Source organism: Pygoscelis adeliae, unplaced genomic scaffold, assembly GCF_000699105.1.
Source record: "Pygoscelis adeliae isolate BGI_AS28 unplaced genomic scaffold, ASM69910v1 Scaffold5, whole genome shotgun sequence".
NCBI lineage: Eukaryota > Metazoa > Chordata > Aves > Sphenisciformes > Spheniscidae > Pygoscelis > Pygoscelis adeliae.
Genome location: NW_008824753.1, coordinates 711,509 through 728,711, shown reverse-complemented (window position 1 = coordinate 728,711; position 17,203 = coordinate 711,509). Strand labels below are relative to the sequence as shown.

Here is a 17,203-nt window from a genome sequence, read left to right as displayed (position 1 = left end):
ACCAAAGCCCCTCTTATGTCCAGCTGCTAGGCTAGATTTTGCTGTTCAGGAAGAAGGCTTTCCTGTAAGGTTTGTGCCTTCCAGGCAAGACTCAACGAGGAAGTACAGAAAGAGTCCAAGGGCTGATGAGGTGTTTCTGAGAGTGGAAACCCACAACCATTTGAGGGGCAGGGCTGGCAATTCCCATCCTCTCTCTGTGCTGCATGAAGCTGGAGGCGACTGCCCAGCTGCTTTATTAAGAGAGGCCCTGTAGGCTGCCAAATGTATTGGGCAAGCTCTAGAGGAGAAAAAGCTGTAAGGGGAGGTTTGGATCCACAGTCAGATGCTGTATATCATGATATGAGGTCTCAGTCAGAGTTCAGAAAGGATTTTAGTGGCTTTGGGGAAGAAAAATCTAGAAAAGGGTCAGATCAGGGAACAGGAATAACTGCTTCATATCAGGGCAGCTGGGGCTGACTCTAAAACCTGATGCGGGCATGGGAAAAGTGAGGCATTCGCCACCCCTCCCTGGAGGGCTGTGTGCTCACTCCTTCCCTCTGCCTGCGTGTATGTAGATGTCTGTTCACTGTAAACTCCTGGGGCAGGAGGGCCCCCAGCACCCATGGGACACTGCTGTAGCCTACACAGTAAATCCCCCTGATGTTACCATGGAAAACCTGCCTCAAACAGTTTAATTATTTAAAGGGAACTCTTCCAAAACAAACAAAAAAAACCCAACAGAGAATGCTCTTACTGATTTATTTTTGCCTTATGACAACAAAAACTTGGGCCTGAAACAGGGAGGTCATGCTGCCAGCCAAGGATGCAGTTGCAAGGCAGAGGCAGGCAGAGCCTGGCTTTCCAGGTTCTCACAGAACCTCGTTGCTGTCATAAATAGCAGTGGGAGGAATTTACTATTAAAAGGCTCCTGTCATGTTAGAGTTCTTGGTACTGGATCCACTCAGCAGCATTTCCTTGGCCTTTTGGCCTGATGGGAGTAAACATCCTCTCCAGGCATCTGCTAGGCAGTGAGTGAGGGAACCTTCCTCCACATATCTCAGAGAAAAATGACACGCTCCTTCTGTGTGATGTGGCTGGTTCTTCTGCATTTCTCCTGTCTAGCTAGCAGCTGCCTTGGGTTTGTTTGGCAGTTCCTGAGCCAGTAGGTCCAGAGCAATACAAAACATGATGCAGTTTACATCATCGTTACATCAGCTTTTCCAGTGATGTTGGGGGATGAGATTGCTCACAGACAGTGCTTTTTATAGCGTTGCTTTCAAGGGTTGCAACCATTGGATTAAAGTGAACAAGAGGTTAAAATGAAGCTGATTTTCCATGTCCCTCCTTTCACCCTGCAGAGTGGTTGCATTACCAAGCTGGAAAACTTCATTCAAGAGCATCTGAAAATTATCGGGGCAGTGGGAATCAGCATTGCTTGCGTGCAGGTAAAAGGGCTGAGTAGAGTTTTGGGGGTGCTGGGCAGAAGGTAAAGGAACTCCAGAGCTGAGGGATGGAAAAAAAATCGGATGTTTTAGGCTCTTCCCTGCCTGGCAAGGAAAAGTTGCTAGGTGTTTCGAGGACCTGAGGATTCACTAGCTCCAAAGCAAAAGCCTCTTCTGCCGATCTGTAAAATTTGCTTCTGGTGAAGGAGTGCAACCAGCTGGGCAAGGGGTAGAGACTTCTGCTCCAGGGCTGTGGGAAAGAAAGGCAGTGCTGTCCATGGCAGGTGGTTTGGCAGCCTGAGAGAGACCTCTTGTGGGGATGTGCCATGATTGCCCGTGCAGCTGAAGAGCCAGTCTGGAGGAGTTTCCTACACCAGTTCATTAGGATTATTTTGTCATCCAGAATTTCTCCCTTGGCTGTGTCATGTTGAAGAAAGGCACTGTGGGTCCGCAAATGATTTGGGAGAGGGTGATGAATAATGGGGTAGGATATGGATGCCCCCCACTCCCATTTTAGAGGGGAGAGCACAGGATATTCTTTTCTTCTGCATTCTTCCAGATGCAGATGTCTCTGAGAGTTCCTTATCTTCCCCTTCATTCTGGCAAGTAGCCAAATTACACCCCAGAGAAGTTGCTGGTGATTAATTACAAGGATTAGCACAGATTATGTTCTCTCCTGCTGCTTACTGCAAGCTGGAGTGCGGTATCCCCAGGCAGGAGCTAGCTACCACTCCAGTCTGGGTGCAGACTGTTAATTTGCAAGCTGCTGCCTCCACTGCCTCCATTCTGTTTTTTCATGCATTTCTCTCTTCTCTTTACACCCTGTAGATCTTTGGGATGATTTTCACCTGCTGCTTGTACAAGAGTTTAAAGCCAGAACCATATTAATAACTGCGGGAACTCTGTCGCTCCCCCTCTGCCACTTCCCTTAGCGCCTGCCAACCTGACCACTCTCCACCACCACCACCACAGAAGTGTCTGTAACCTGAGGACTTGGCTCTGTAATTAAATGCCTCTCAAACCATGCACCGCCTTACCTGCCCCTCTGGGGGAAAGTCACCCTCCTTGTTGTGTACAAGGCAGCCAGGAGTTCAGCGAGTCCTCTTCATTGTCAAGAAACAAAAGAGCTGTGGATATTCTGGTAGAAGCTTTAGCAAAACAGTCCCTTGTTATAACTACAAAGCAAGATTTATTCAGGGCCATTTCTCTTGAGGCTTTTCCTGAGCCAACATGAAGGTATCAGGATGCTATACAAGAACCATGGTTTGCTCTCTGAGAAGTGGCTCAGCAGCACCAGGCATTGACTGTGAGGACAGATGATGTTTCTGCGCTGAGCTGGAGCCAGAGCTGAGTCTCTCATACGTGGAAGATTTCTCTCCCTCCTCCCAAGTGTGCACCAATGTCCTAACACAGCTGTTCTCCACCTGAGAGGATGCTTGTCTGGTTCCTTGGGGCAGGAGCTACTCCCCCTGCTGATCGGGAGCACAACTTGGTGCAGTTGAAATCTTGTCATGACTCTGACGTTGCCAAGATGTGGGTGCCTTAGGATTTCTCAGCAATCCTTCCTTCTCTTCCTTGAAGCTTCTGACAACACAGTGCCATTAGGAGCCACAAGAGGCCTTTTGTCTCCTAGTGATTCTGGAGCAAAGACGATGGACTACTTTCTAGTTCTTTTGGGTCTAGTCTGTTTTATTGAGTGGCTTCTAGTGTGAGTGAGAAAACTTTGTTTCCTCCTACCTATCCCCTGCTGAGGTTTGGTGAAGAACTGGTCTGTTGGTGGAGCTGGCATATCTTGCTACCCCTTAGCCTGTTGGGTTAGTGGAAATACCTTCTCACATCTCTTACATGTTGAGAGATGCCCTTGGCTTGATTTTTCTAATTGAAACCTCCAGGCTTGTCTCTCTTGGGCAGGAAATGAATATATACAAATGTTTTATCAGCCTCCAAAGAGCTCATTAATCAGCTGAGGGTTTTCTGGCTTTAATGAGATCTGGAAGCCCACTTTACTGGTTACTGCCGAGCAGGTCAGGAGAGTCAGCTTCAACCAGTTGCCCCAGTGTACTTGGTAAATTGGTAGTGCTGGGTTAATTGTCTGTTTGCTGCAGAGGAATAGGTTTTAATTAAATATTCTCTCTGCATTGGGATCCTGGATACATACAGGACATAGACATCAGCACTGCCATGGACTCAGTGCCATTGTGATGCCAACAGGGTCTTAGCCTGAATTCATAGGATCTCATGTGCCTCTTGTCTTGTTCTCACCTTCCTGGTATGCCTGTTACACCCATGAAGCAGAAAGGGCTGTGGGGTTTTGGTGTTGCTAAGCAGTGAAGACAAGCCCTTTTATAAACAAACAAATTTATTCCCTCTCCTGGCCTTTTAGTGGTGCCGACTGAGTCCTGTCCCTTGGCAGCAGACAGCTAACATGAGCAAAATCACCCAGACCCCTAAGGGTCTTGCAGCATCTTGGGATTTTTAGTTCACAGAGCAGAAATCTTGGACTGGCACTAAAGGGTGACAAGTTAAATTCAGAGCAGGTCAATCTGAAACTCCCCCATCAACATCAGCCCCGTGAAATAATCCTTAACTAATGCAGAAAGAGAGGTGGAGGAACTGAGGTGTATCCTTGGTTCCACAGCAGTAGGAAAGAGGGGAAAGAAATCTAAATTATTGTGTAATGATCTAAAGGAGAAATCTCTAAATTATTTCTTGTTTTATAGTCAAGTTCCTGACAAGTATTGACTACTAACTAAGAGGAAAGTATTGAGCATGTTGCTTGAAGCAATATTTCTAGTTTCTTAAGCATATCTTCATAGCTGCCTTCACCCATTCCCTTCAAATAAATTGTACAGGGTTGGGAGAGGCCAGGAAGAATGAGATATGAACAGTAAGTTGGCTTGTGTTCGTTGAGTTGTTTTATACTTTTTCTCGGTGTTAATAATGTTCATTGCTTTTTTTTTTTTTTTTAACGCAGCTTAAGTTGCTGGCCAATAGAAAAATAAAGCTTAACATTCTGTACTTACGCTGTGTAGCAAAATTGAAGGGGTACCATGAGCCGGATGGTTTATATGGATTCCTCAGATCCTGCTGGTGAGGAGGCAGTTCCTCAAGAAGAAGCTGGTCTAAGGGGCCAGGCTGAGAAGGAAGCTGGGGAAGAATCTGCTTCACGTCACTGATCTTGCCAGCCTGGTTATGATCTGCTGCCATGGGGTGCTGTAGGCTGCTCCTCTGTGTGGCACCCTGAGAGCTGAAGTCGCAGAACCTCAGGGTACCAGGTATTGCACGTCAGCCGTGGTCTGTGCATGGAGGTGTGCGCACCCAGCACTGCTCCGGGGTCTGTGATACACCTGACTGCACTCACTGGGATACTGAGTGACCTCTTGTCACACAGGCTGCACTTTCTCGTCATGTGCAGAGTGCTGAGGCAGACAGAACAGGGCCTTTGCCATCGGGTGACTTACTTTCACCTTGCTGGCCCAGCTGCTGCCTGTGATTATGTCGTGGTTTAACCCCAGCCGGCAAGTGAGCACCACACAGACACTTGCTTACTCCCCCCTGACGGTGGGATGGGGGAGAGAAGCAGAAGGGTAAAAGTGGGACAACTCGGGGGTTGAGGTAAGAACAGTTTAATAATTGAAATAAAATAGTAATAATAATAAAAGAATATACAAAGCAAGTGACGCACAATGCAATTGCTCACCACCCGCTGACCGATGCCCAGCCAGTTCCTGAGTAGCGGTCACCATGCCCCAGCCAACTCCCCCCCAGTTTATATACCGAGCATGACATCATATGGTATGGAATGTCCCTTTGGCCAGTTTGGGTCAGCTGTCCTGGCTGTGCCCCCTCCCACCTTCTTGTGCACCTCCAGCCTTCTCAGTTGGTAGAGCATGGGAAGCTGAAAAGTCCTTGACTAGTGTAAGCATTACCTAGCAACAACTAAAACATTGGTTTTAGCAACATTGTTCTCACCCTAAATCCAAAACACAGCACTGTACCAGCTACTAGGAAGGAAATTAACCCTATCCCAACCAAAACCAGGACAGATTTAGCAGTCAGGTCTGCTTAAGACCAGTTGAGGGTACGGATTGGCTCAGGGCTCTGCTGTGCTCTCCTACACCCTGTTTCCACATACCCCAAAGACAGTGGAAATCTCTCCTCTTTCTGTCTTGACTATAAGGACATAGGTGGGCTACTGCAGCAGGGCTGCCTCTTCCTGCCACTGTGGGATAACAGGGTGCGTGTGGGTGCTATGTGCTGGTATGTGCTGAGTATTTGCTCTATGTGCTGTGGAGTAGCTTGTAGCCACCTTGCATCACAGACATGTCAAAAAGGAGGAGCAGATGTGTGCCCTTTTTTATTACCCTTTGGGATTTAAGATTGAAAATTACATTACAAGTTTCAAATATGCCTGTATCTGGCCAGATGGAAACGCCTGCCTGCAGCTAATGGGCATGGCCACTCGGTGGCTCTCAGGGCTCAGCACAGTACACTGTGAATTCAGCTCCTGTAATTCAAGTGAGTCTAATTCAAGCTGCTTGGCTCTGTGGGCAGCAGGGCCATGGTGTCACCAAGCCCCAGGGAAGTGCAGTACAGGTCACACAGGTGTTCCCTCGCCTGGAAGGGAAGGTCGCTCCTTCCAGCCCCAGCAATGTGACTGATTTTCATGCTGCAGCAAGGCACTGGTTATGCAAGACTAAGGCTGAGGGCTTGACCTGGCCTGCATTTGGCTCAGAGCAGGGACTTCTGCTAAAAAACCCCACAAATGTATTGGCATATGCGAGGAGACAGACGTGGGTGACTGGTGAGATGAGCCAGCGCCACTGCTATGGTACCGCTCTGGGGAAGGCAGATGCACTCCTGAGATGCATTGGGTAAGACAGGGTTGTGGTCGCATCCATTTATGAGGCCTTGTCCCAAGACCTGTGTGTGGCTCTGGCCGCCTGTTTTCAGGAGAGGTGAGTTGAAGTTGCAGCACAAATGAAGAAAGGAGGGCTCGTCCTGGAGGGCTGTTTACCGAGGTGGGGCTGGAGGAGTGGGGCAGGCTGGGCTCCTGCCTGCACGCTTGCAGTGGGCGCACAGAAGGTGGCGTGGATGGCTATGTGTTAACAGCGTGTCCCAAACGGCCACCTGGCAACCTCAGCTGTTCTGCCATGGCAGAAAGAAATGCCCGCAACTGCCCTCCTCGTGCCTCATCCCATTCCCCTCTGTGTCATTAGGGGTGCAGTGTGACTCCAGTCACCCTTTCCCACCCTCAAAGGGAAATTAGCCCCCCTTCTGCAAGACTGTCGTGGGGTGGCATGTGTGAAGTCTGTAGCACAGTGTCTTTCAGCGTGAAGCAATTGCTTAAAAGCGATTTCTCTTCTTGTTTGACTTGACTTCTTGCACGGCGTCTGTGATGAGGGTGCAATTACCATCTTGCAGCATCCCCACGGGCCACGCAGCCTCAGGTCTCTGGGTGCTGCCACCTCTCTTGAGGCGGGAGTGCGGACTTCTCTCCCTCCAGACCTGGAGATTTGGGCTGTGCTAATTGTCCTTCACAGCAATTAGCCAGTGGTCTGCTCTCTTGGGGTGCCTGGGTGGTTAGTACAATTTGCTCAGAATAAAAAGGAAAACAGATGTAGCAATAAATAGTTTCCACAAGGGTCCAGCTTTGGGGCAGTCACCCTGTCCCTGCAGTTTCAATGCTCCCCTGCAGGGCTGCTTCTAACCCCAAACCAGTTCACAAACATGCCCTTTTGGCTCCTGCCATTTAATTGGGAGAAATTTCACCCCCCCAGGGAGGCCTTCGCGCCCCTTTCTTTTGCCGTTTATAAAGCCTCCCTTTGGCGGTGGTTGTAATGTCCTTGTTTTCCTGCTGGGCTGGGGCTGAGCAGGGCTGTGGCAGTGGAGAAAGACAAGGAGCAGGCAGCGATACCTCCTCCCTGGCGAGTTACGACAAATACAGCCTGCTTAGGAAATGGCAAAGGGGAATGCTCTCACCTTTCCTGCCATGAAACGTCCCCAGGTTTCCGTGTGTGTGTGTGTGTGCATGTACCCCTGGGAAAAGCTGCTGGGTGCTCTGTGCTGCTCGCACAGCACCAAGCAGCAACAAGATGCCTCGAGCAGCACTGTTGCTGAATTGGGGCACAGGTGCGTGTGAGCAGAGACCAACAGCTTCTCCTGGCATGGCTGGTTTTGCTGTGGGGGTGTTGGGCTGGCTCCCGTGCTGTTGAAGAGCGGCTCTTTGGGCTGCTGGCCACACTGCACCGTGTCTCCCTAGCGAGCTGCTTCTGCAGGAGGAGCGTGTCTGCCTGCCGCTTCTCTGTGCCAAAGTCCAGTCAGGAGGAGAGGTGGTGGTTGTGCCGGTGGCACCGCCCGGCTCGCCAGGGAGGCAAGGGGGAGCAGATTCACGTGGTGCTTTCAGAAATGACAAATTTGTTGCGGGGAGGGGGCACGATGCTCTCAAATGAGCTATAATCACATGAACAGCAGGGATGCTGGTGCCCACCAAATTCATTCAGTGACTCAGTCCAGCACAGCAGATCATCAGGCACACTAGGGCTTTGAAGTCCTCTTACTCCCTGCAAAGGAGGCTGCTCCTCCTGCTTTCTTGGCTGCCTGCATTAGCAGAAAGGATGCTGCACGCACTGAGGCCATCCAGATCAGCAGCTTTCTCTCTTCTGATTACTGCTCCTGACTGCAGAAAAGGAGCTGCTGAGCATCAGGCATTTCCAGGCTTCATTTTTTTGAGCAAACGGCTTTCTCGTTAACCTAGCTGTGCCCTGTTAACGTTTGGCTGCATGTCTCTTGCCTGCCACTGGCTGTAAATAAATAGGCATCTGCCTAACAGCACCTTGCTGATGGCAGGAGGCAGATGCCTGCATCAGTGCATGGCCATCATCCTTGGGGGAATGCAGGGTAGCACCAAAAAGCTTCAGCCCCTTGCTTTGTTTTACAGGAGAAACTGAGGCAAGTGTTTCATCTAGGCTCATATGGCAAGTACATGATAGATGCCGGGAGACCCACGGCGTGGTGGTGTCTGTGCAGAGAGCTGTGTGCGCCGCTCAGTAGCACGCTGTACTCTTAGCACATATTTTAAGTATTGACAAAGCTTCCTCTTTGCTGGGAGAGCTGCCTGTTTAATTGCCTTTTAACCCTCCCAAGCAGTCTTTACTGACTAGTTGTTTTCCCAGGTTGTTTTACATGCTTTGATTTCTTGCTGCCCATTCTGGGATGCAGCATTAAGCAATGAGGGCCTGAGATGTGAGGCACTAGGCTCAGGTTTTGGGATTGGGACTTCAGCCGCTATCACCACTCCTGGGGGATGTCAGCTCAGTTCCCCCAGGACCAAAATAACAGCTAATATCACTACAAAATGACACCTGAAGACACATCCCTCCACGCCCAGCTCTTACAGCTCCTCTCTTGCATGTTATTGCTCTCTTATATGCTGAACATTGTCAGGTACTCTTTTATATTTATCTAAATTAAATCTTGTCCCATTTAAACATGTCTGACTCTCTAAGATATCCTAGGTTAATTCACATTTTGTTCTTCCTTGCATTTTCCATCCCTCCTCCTCCATCGATCCACAAACATGATCAATGTTATAATTTATTTCCTTTTCCTCCTTTCTCCCTCTCCCACTGCTCTCTTCCAGGACCTTAATGAAAGTTTTTAATAGCAGTCAGTTGAAGGCTGACCTGCTCTTTCCTTTGCTGAATGCCTCATGCTCTGTAGATGGGCTCATGAATGATTCAGTTGTTTGGGTTCTAGCTGGCAGCTGTGGCAGAATTACTCAAAAGAAACATTTCTGAGGTTTGTCTACACTTCCAAGTTGAACAATCCTGAACCCCAGAGCACGGAGTGGAGCCTTAAATCATAGGACAGCAAAGAATGCTGCATATGTATTAAATATGTTTTTCAACAACAACAACAAAAAAAAAACAACGCCCAAATGTTATTCAAATGTATTTTACAATTCACTTACCATAGTTAATGGCACTGGATAGGGCTATTGAAATAACAGTTCCAACAAATGTGGGCTCTTGGTACCCTTTTCACCAAAAAACCAGCTCTGCCTTCTGGAAGTGAACCGAATTTAAACAAACATGGGTGAGAAGAGGCAGCATTTCACAAGCAGAGCAGTGGGTTGCCAGGGATGCAGTTAAGGTGCTGACTGGGAATACAGGAGCTTTGTGTTGCGTCCCCAGTTTGTCTGGAGGTTTGAGGACACCTCTTGCATTGGGGTTTTTGGCAGAGCTCAATGACGCCTTTAGTGAAGTGACCAGATATTCAGATGTTGGTTGTCAGTGCTGGTGCTGCACCTGCCTGAGTGAGAGCTGAGCTCCTCTGCACCTGCAAGCCTGCTGCCAGAGGCTGCTAAGCACAGCAGACAAATTAATTCCTATCAGTGTTTCTTTTTCCCCTCTAACCATATTTCCTTTTCCCGTCCCCTTAGATTGAAAACTTCCTTTTAGTGTCTGTACAAGCTGTGCCAAGCTCCACGCAGCCCTGGTTGCAGCTGCACCACTTAAGTTCTGCCTGTAATCTAAGTAACAATAAAAATATTGCTCCAAAGGAGTTATGACCCTATGAAACTGCTGAACTCTGGTGGCACTCCTCTTCTGAAACCAACAATGGGAAACGCAAATTGGTGGCGAACTGCAGCCTCTGGTTTAGCATCAGCAATTATGCCTTTAATTAGGCATAATTGAGCTAATGGCTTTTTTTCCAGTCTACATCCCCTCTTCTGGATAACCTACGAGCAAAGCTCTGAGCTCCCTTTTAGGGCTTGTAGGAGGCAAATGTTCACCCCTTGTTTCCCCCAGCTAATTAATCCTGTCCCCAGTCCCACCAGAGGGGGCATGAGATGCCCCCAGTCGCTCTTAATGAAGCCAGTTGGTACGTGAGGGTTATTTGAAGGCCTGAAGGGGCTCCCAGGCAGTTCTTTGCAGGGCTGGGTCTTCCCCTCTGCATCTCTAGCCCAGGAGAGGGCCTCTGGCACCAGCCAAAACAGACGTGTTGGGGCTGAGCCTGGCAGAGCTGCCCTTGGCACAGTGGCTGAGCTGCGGGCTGAGGAGATGCGCTTTGACCCGAGAGCAGTCCAGGCTGAGGGCCAGGTGCAGGCCTGCGTGCCGAAGGAAAGGCTGTGGGATGGGAGAAATGAAGCTGCATGTTTTGATTTTGTTGTAGCCCATCCTGCACTGCAGAAGCACTAGCGGAAAGCTAGCGACATGTCCCTGACATGCCACCACCATCAGCTGGCTCACATGGCTGAGGGCAGAAGCAGCTTCCTCCCCGGTGCCCTGCCCTGGCGAGATGCATGTCTGGCCCTGCCTGGCACATCCCAACCACCGCAGCATCCCTGTCCCTGCCCAGCGACAAAGCAGCAGCTGCCACAGCCCCTTTTGGGAGGGATTTAGGTTTTGGGGGCTGCAACGCTGCAGGTGGCCTGAGCTCTTACCCTCTGCAATACAGAGGATAAGGAGGAGCAGTGGAATGGCCACACCACTGGCTTTAGCTCTAGCAGCTCTGCAACAAGCTCTTTCCTATTCAGGAGCTGCAGGACAAGCCAGGGATGGGCTGGGAGCATGGGTTAAATAAACCCTACAGTGAATAAAACAAATGTCATGTCCTTTCAGCTGTGGCTTGCTCCAGTTTTTATTTCCAAGAGCGAATCCAGCCCCACTGTTATGCAGGTAAGTGCTAATTTGGATGTCTGACACCAGAGTGGAGGGAGCAAGAGATGGTCCCAGGGCCAGAGCAAACATCGGTCCTGCTGGGCAAGTGACACAGAAATGAAGGGGGAGGAAAGATGGAGACGCTTTTTGCTTCAGCCATTTCACAGACCTGTGCCCGTCTCTATGACTTTTTGCAGCTGGCCTCTTCTGCAGCCAGGCTGAAACGTCCACTTGAACTTGCTGTTGAGCATTTGCCTAATTATGAGACTCATTCTTCCCACCACACTCGATGAAGAGAAAATCTCTGATGTCTCCTGGAGGGAGGAGACCTCGTCTCGATCTGTTCTCACGCGGTGAGGGATGCCACCTCAAACAGGTCTGGGGAAAGTGGAATGGAAAAGGGCAAATGGAAGAAGTTGGTTGCAAAAGGGGCAGCCATGCTGGGGTGAGAGTGGAGTCTCCTCCCGAAGGGGAACAGTGCTGCCCCCTCCCTGTGTTTCCCTTCTGTCATTGCTGGCATACCTTGGGGACCACTTGCTCTGCATCTGGGGCTGCAGTGGCCCAAAATTATGGGCAGGAATAAGCCAGCAGAAATAGGTGGTATCCAGGTAGCATGAGTGTGAGCAGGGCTTAAGGTGCAAATGGGTCCTGGCAGTGCCCTTCGGTAGAGCTGGGTATGAATTTGGGTGGCACGTTCCATATCTCTGACCTCTTCTAAGCCAGAAGACCTCCCCAAGGCCAGGTGTATTGTTAGCTGCAGACAGACATCTCTGCATTTTGAGCCAAGCCCTCTGAGATCATCCACCTCTTGCTTTGGAGAGGTCACACCACCTCCTGAAGCTGGGAAGATGCCTTCTTCCTCACCACAGTTGCTGGTGTGTTAATTTTATACATGCATACACCCTGTAACTCACAGCCACTGCCAACTGCATATCTCAACACTAGGTTGTACATCAGCCATTGTTCCCTGCTGCCTCAGCATGTGGTGGGAGATGAGCAACGACCATCCTCCCCAGCCACTGTGGTCCTACTGATTGAGCCAGCCTGCAGGCTGAGGTCCATGCTGATAGAGGCCAGGGCACCTGGTTGGCAGGCTTAATTTGGGGCTACTGTTTGTTGCACTGATGAAGCTAAGGCTGAGGAATCGCCTGCAAGTGAGGTCAACCTTAGACCTGGTGCTCCCAACTCTGAGCTCTTTGCAGTGGCCCTGAGCTTGGTGGGGATGCTGGCTTCTTCTCACCGATAAGCCATCGGTGGCTGCCCTCTCTCGCAGGCCCACTTGCACTAGTTGCAGTGGCAGCTCACTGGTGGCCCTCTGGGAGGCTCCTGCCTGGGGCTGGGGGGTGAGCGGCAGAGCCAGGATCAGGCACGTGGCATCTGGTCCAGCACCCTGTTCATGTGCTGTCCCTGTTTGTTGCTGAGGAGCAGTGCAGCCGCACTCTCCTGCCCTCGCGGGCAGCTCTCAAAAGCATCTCGGAGCTTTCTAGGCATCCGGCCCCAGTCATCTGGTGGGATTAAATCCAGCCTGTATCACATCTGCCTAAAAGTTTCCTGGGGACCTGGGGCTCAGCTGCTGCCTGGAGTAGCATCTCACATTGCCTCTGTAACTCAGGCGCCAACACTACTTTAATACAACTTCTTAAAGTATGCATTTGTACCTAGTAAGCCCTTGAGTACAGCAGAGTCCCTTTTATATTAAAATTCAGGCTCCTCAATAACATTTTATTATGAGGCTTGCTATTTTTGGAATTGCTGTTACTCTGTTACAAGCAAGGCACCTAACATCCTTCGATATGAAATCACTAAGGGCACAGCAGAGTTCATTACAGGGGCATTTCTCTGGATTAAGAACAAATCAATACCACATACTAATATCACAGCCTTGTACCTGGCTTCAGTTGCAAATGACATATCCAGAGGCAAATACTCTTCTTTTGGCCTCTTGTGCTCTTCTTCCAATATCTTATTTACTGTTTTCCCTGAAGCTGTTGTGATGGATTTATGAGCAGACAAAATCCAAAGGTTGTTTTTCCTTGAGCTACCTGAATATTGTAGCTTTTAAAATAAAGAAGAATGAAATAACCAGCTTAACTTTGTGATATTGCAGTAGCCTCACATGCAATATGACCTCCCTGCTTCTGCTGGCAGAGCCCCCTGGAAGCGGATGTGCAGAAGGGGGCGAAGGCCTGAAGCTCTCTCTGGTTACATTTAGCTGATCACATTCAGAGTTTAGAATAAAAGGTTCAGATGTTTTGACTTGGGAACACACCTGGGGGAGGTGGGTTGGGAGGGAAAAAAGATGAGGATCATTTATAAGAAGCCTCCAACAGAAGGAAGAGCTCTGCTGACCAAATATCCCCTGGGGGAGTCACCTTCTTTTGTGAAAATCTGCCCTGGGTTGAGGTGTGGAAGCAGTTGGAGTTTGTTGGCCTCCTGGGCATGCTGCACTGGCAGGGAGTGAGGGTAAATACCACTGTCTTGGTGGGTCCGGGGCAGTATGGCCCCAGCCTCCATGAAGGACCTGCACTCAGGCAGTGTATGACCACTTTGATCCTGGGTGGAGGCTCCAGCTTTGCTCCGGGAAACACAGATCTACGTCCTGGACCTGGCCCAAAGCAGGTTTGTCCATCTGTGGTTTGAGACAAGGGCAGGATAAAAGCTGTTTAACTGTGCTCAGCACGGAGCTGTGGGGTGGACGGGGGATGCCAGGCTGTCAGGACCCACCGGCTGCTGCGGCTGTTACTCAACCATCAAGAGCCATGTCTCGAGATGTCTCCCACTGTAGCTGAAACGGGAGTTTCTCCATGTTGCTGCTCCCACCTATTGCAGCACACAATGTTCATTTGGTTCGGCAGCAGCTCAGGTAGCTGACATGAAAGCTGCTGAGGCCAATGGTATTTGTTTCTCTTTATTTATTGGAAGTAATTATTCATCAGTGGAATTTAATAATTACTTTTTTGCCTTTTAAAAATGTTGCTTAATGGAGGAAAGCAGCCATTTGTCTAGCCTGCATTTAATGCTGAGTGGATCCAAAGGGGGTTTTCTTCAAGCTGTTTTGACAAAAATAATAATAATAAAAAAAATCAAGTTGGTGAAGCGTGGAGCTGTAGGCCATCTCTGTAATGATCTGAAGCACTCAAGCCCTTATTAACTTAATGCTTTCATTTACTAGCTCATTCCTGGAGGAAGACCTCCTAGTCAAACTGTTATTGCTCCTTTAAAAAACTAAAGTTAGTAATTGCTTCGGCTGCATATCTCATCACGAGGAAAGGCCTACAGCTGAGAGCAGCACTCATCTTCTTGGTTTTGTTTTTTTCAGGGGGAATTTCAGAAAACCTCTTGTTATACCTGCAGCCCAAGCGTTAGCTATTCCATTGCTGCGTATAAATTTATATACTCCATTATAAAAGTTCTGCATTTCCACTTTCTTTGGAAACAGGAGGCTTGGCTGTATCACAAACTGTTGCTGTATTGATGAAGAAGAGCTGGGCAGAGCCTGTCAGCTGGTGTGTACTGGCTGGTCAATGTTGGTAGGAGCACATCCTATTTCATCGGTGCAGCCTTTAACCATTGAGTAGTTGACACTGCTCTGATTACCATTTACCCTGCTGTTCCATTAAGTGGACATTTTGTCCTTTCCCTGTCCTAGCACTGTGTGGGAAGGAGCACGCTTTCACACTCGCTACCATAGGGAAGACTTAGTTAAAAAGAAAAAAAAAAAAAGATGGGCGGTGAAGCACTTTAAGGCAACTTTGAGTAAATAGTTGGAGATAATTGGGCTTTAGCTGTGTTCTTTTATCTCCTGGATTGCCAGGGACAGTGATGCTGCCATCTCTGAATTGCTGCACAAGCTCAGGGCAGCAGTTCCTGCACTGGGCTCTGCTTGCAGTCAAAAAGCACTGTTTTTAATCTATTTAAAGATGTTCCATTAGGATTTGAGGACAGTATATGATAGGGGTCCTTGGTAAGAAGGAAGCAAGAAGACACCAGGGGTTGGATGAGATTAGGTCCTTGTTGTCCATCTCTGATGGTTTCTGAAGAGTGGGATGAGTGCCATCTCAGAGGTACAGGCAGGGAAACTGAGGCACCACACCGGTGGCTTGCCCAAGGCTTGCATAACAAGCCTATTTGTTCTTGTCAAGGCCTGTCCCTAAATATACACCTTAAGGTGAAGCATTTTTCTGTCTTTGAAAGACATGAGCAATGGTGTTACATGGAGATGGGCAAAGGGAGTCTCCGTTGCTGATGTGACCTGCCTAGAGAAAGCAAAGAGAGGATGGAATGGGATGGACCCAAAGTACACCAGTGCTGGAGGAAAGATTCCCATTGAGCTTCATGCACTTGCATCAGGTCTCTGGAGAGATGTTGGAAAGGACAGTGACATTTATGTTAATCTCTGAAGTAATTCAAAGCTTGTAGATACTAGTGTGGTGAACCACTAGAAAAGGTGGAAAGCAGCAGCTCAAGAAAGGTCAGCACCTAAAGGTGGGTGATGAGCACAGCTGTCCTACTGCTGGCACTGATTTATTTCATTTTTTTTTTTAAAGCAGTTCATTTATTGGAGTGCTCCAAGTAGACCTGCTTTTAAAAGAAGGAGGTCTGATTCCCAAAGGGTGGGTATTCAGTGTTCATTCTTCCTAGCTCCAAATCCAGCCCGTGGGGTGGGGTGTGGGTTAATTCAAAATCATCAGTGCCTATGGAAAGTCTTGACTACAGCCTTTGCCGCTTGCTTTGAAGTTTGCTGTTAACTGCCGGTTTCTTGTGCTCCCCAAAGTATATGGGCTTTTAGCTTTTTGTCTGTTCTTCCATGCCCTTCTTTGATCACTATTTGTTCAGCTCCTGAAAGCAGGAAATAATGAACCCATTTTATTAAAGCATTTGCTTCGTATTTGGGGGGGATAAATGAAGGACTTTCCTGCATAAATTTTCTAGCTTGGCTGTTGCAAGACACAATGTTCGATACGGGAGCAGATGCATCAGGAAGGAAATTGTGGGGGAATTTGTGTGGTGCTTGGGAACTCCATGTCTTCACTCCAGCTATATGTGACCTACAAGCACAAGACAAGGTGTAGACATCACCAAAACAGGTGACTGACAAAGTCTGGAAGATGTGCATTTGTGGAGAAGGAGAAATAAGATTGGGAGTGTGAAACCTAACGCTCCCTGCATGTCTTGGCTCTACCTCCCCTATATATTTCTGTAAGAGAGTGTCAAGGAGAAAGAGGTGAGGGTTTAAATGATACCTACTGCCATGTAAATACTGTGCTGTTTCCAAGCGCTAGCCCAAAGCGAAGCTGGTTGCCTTGCAGCTCCCCCCAGGTGGCTGGAGTTGCTGAAGCCAAAGATAACTTCTTACCTTTTGGGTTTTTTTATGGCCTTATGTGCTTGGAGGTGCACACGGCTGAGGTCTGCAGCAAGGTCTGAAAGCTCTTTACGTATCTAAGGCTTGGGCACCTCAAACAGCTTTTCCTAGCAGAACTTAACGAATTAATCCTGGACACTCGAGTGGTGTAAGGCACCACACGCTGCCAGGCCATTTTAAGTCACGTTGAAGTTAATGAAAAGACTCCCACAGACTTCAGAGGGCGACACATCAAACTGTGCAGCACGGCAAAGCTGAAGCCTCAGCCACATGCTTCCTGTCCTTGGTTTTCAAACATCTCTATTGTGCTGTCCCTATTGAACAATTAAAAATGCTTTCTCACTTGCTGGAGGAATTGAATAAAAATTGGATCTGAAAACAAAGCCACAATGTAAATCATGGCGCAAACACGCTGAAGGGGAAATCAAAGCTGTGTTCATCATCTGGGCAGTCAGAGCCAAGTGGAAACAATATTATTTCGTTGCTTATTATTATTATGTCTCAACTCCTTGGTTGAGACATCAATAATGAATTATGAGAAATCCTGGTTTCTTACCAGGAGTAAGAAAATCTCGCTGGCTAATTAAGCTCAAATGGATGTACATGGGTCTGCTTAGAGAGGGGCCTAAGCAGAAGTGCTATTTTCTTACTGGGATCAGTACTGAAGTTAGAAACTATTTGGAATTAAACTGCTTTTAGAGGCAAATAGGCTATTTGGTTTTGGTGGGTTTTTTTGGCGGGGGGGCGGGGGGGGG

At 48.6% G+C, this 17,203-nt stretch overlaps 1 protein-coding gene across 1 annotated transcript in view; it reads left to right on the top strand.

The window, feature by feature from the left end:
- CD151 (CD151 molecule (Raph blood group)) overlaps window positions 1–4,436 on the top strand; it is a 33,709-nt gene extending 29,273 nt beyond the window's left edge. The window contains 2 exon segments of the mRNA XM_009323425.1: window positions 1,338–1,424; window positions 2,250–4,436. Coding sequence (XP_009321700.1) covers window positions 1,338–1,424; window positions 2,250–2,309 — 147 coding nt within the window. The 3' untranslated portion in view covers window positions 2,310–4,436.
- Window positions 4,437–17,203: the final 12,767 nt, after the last annotated feature.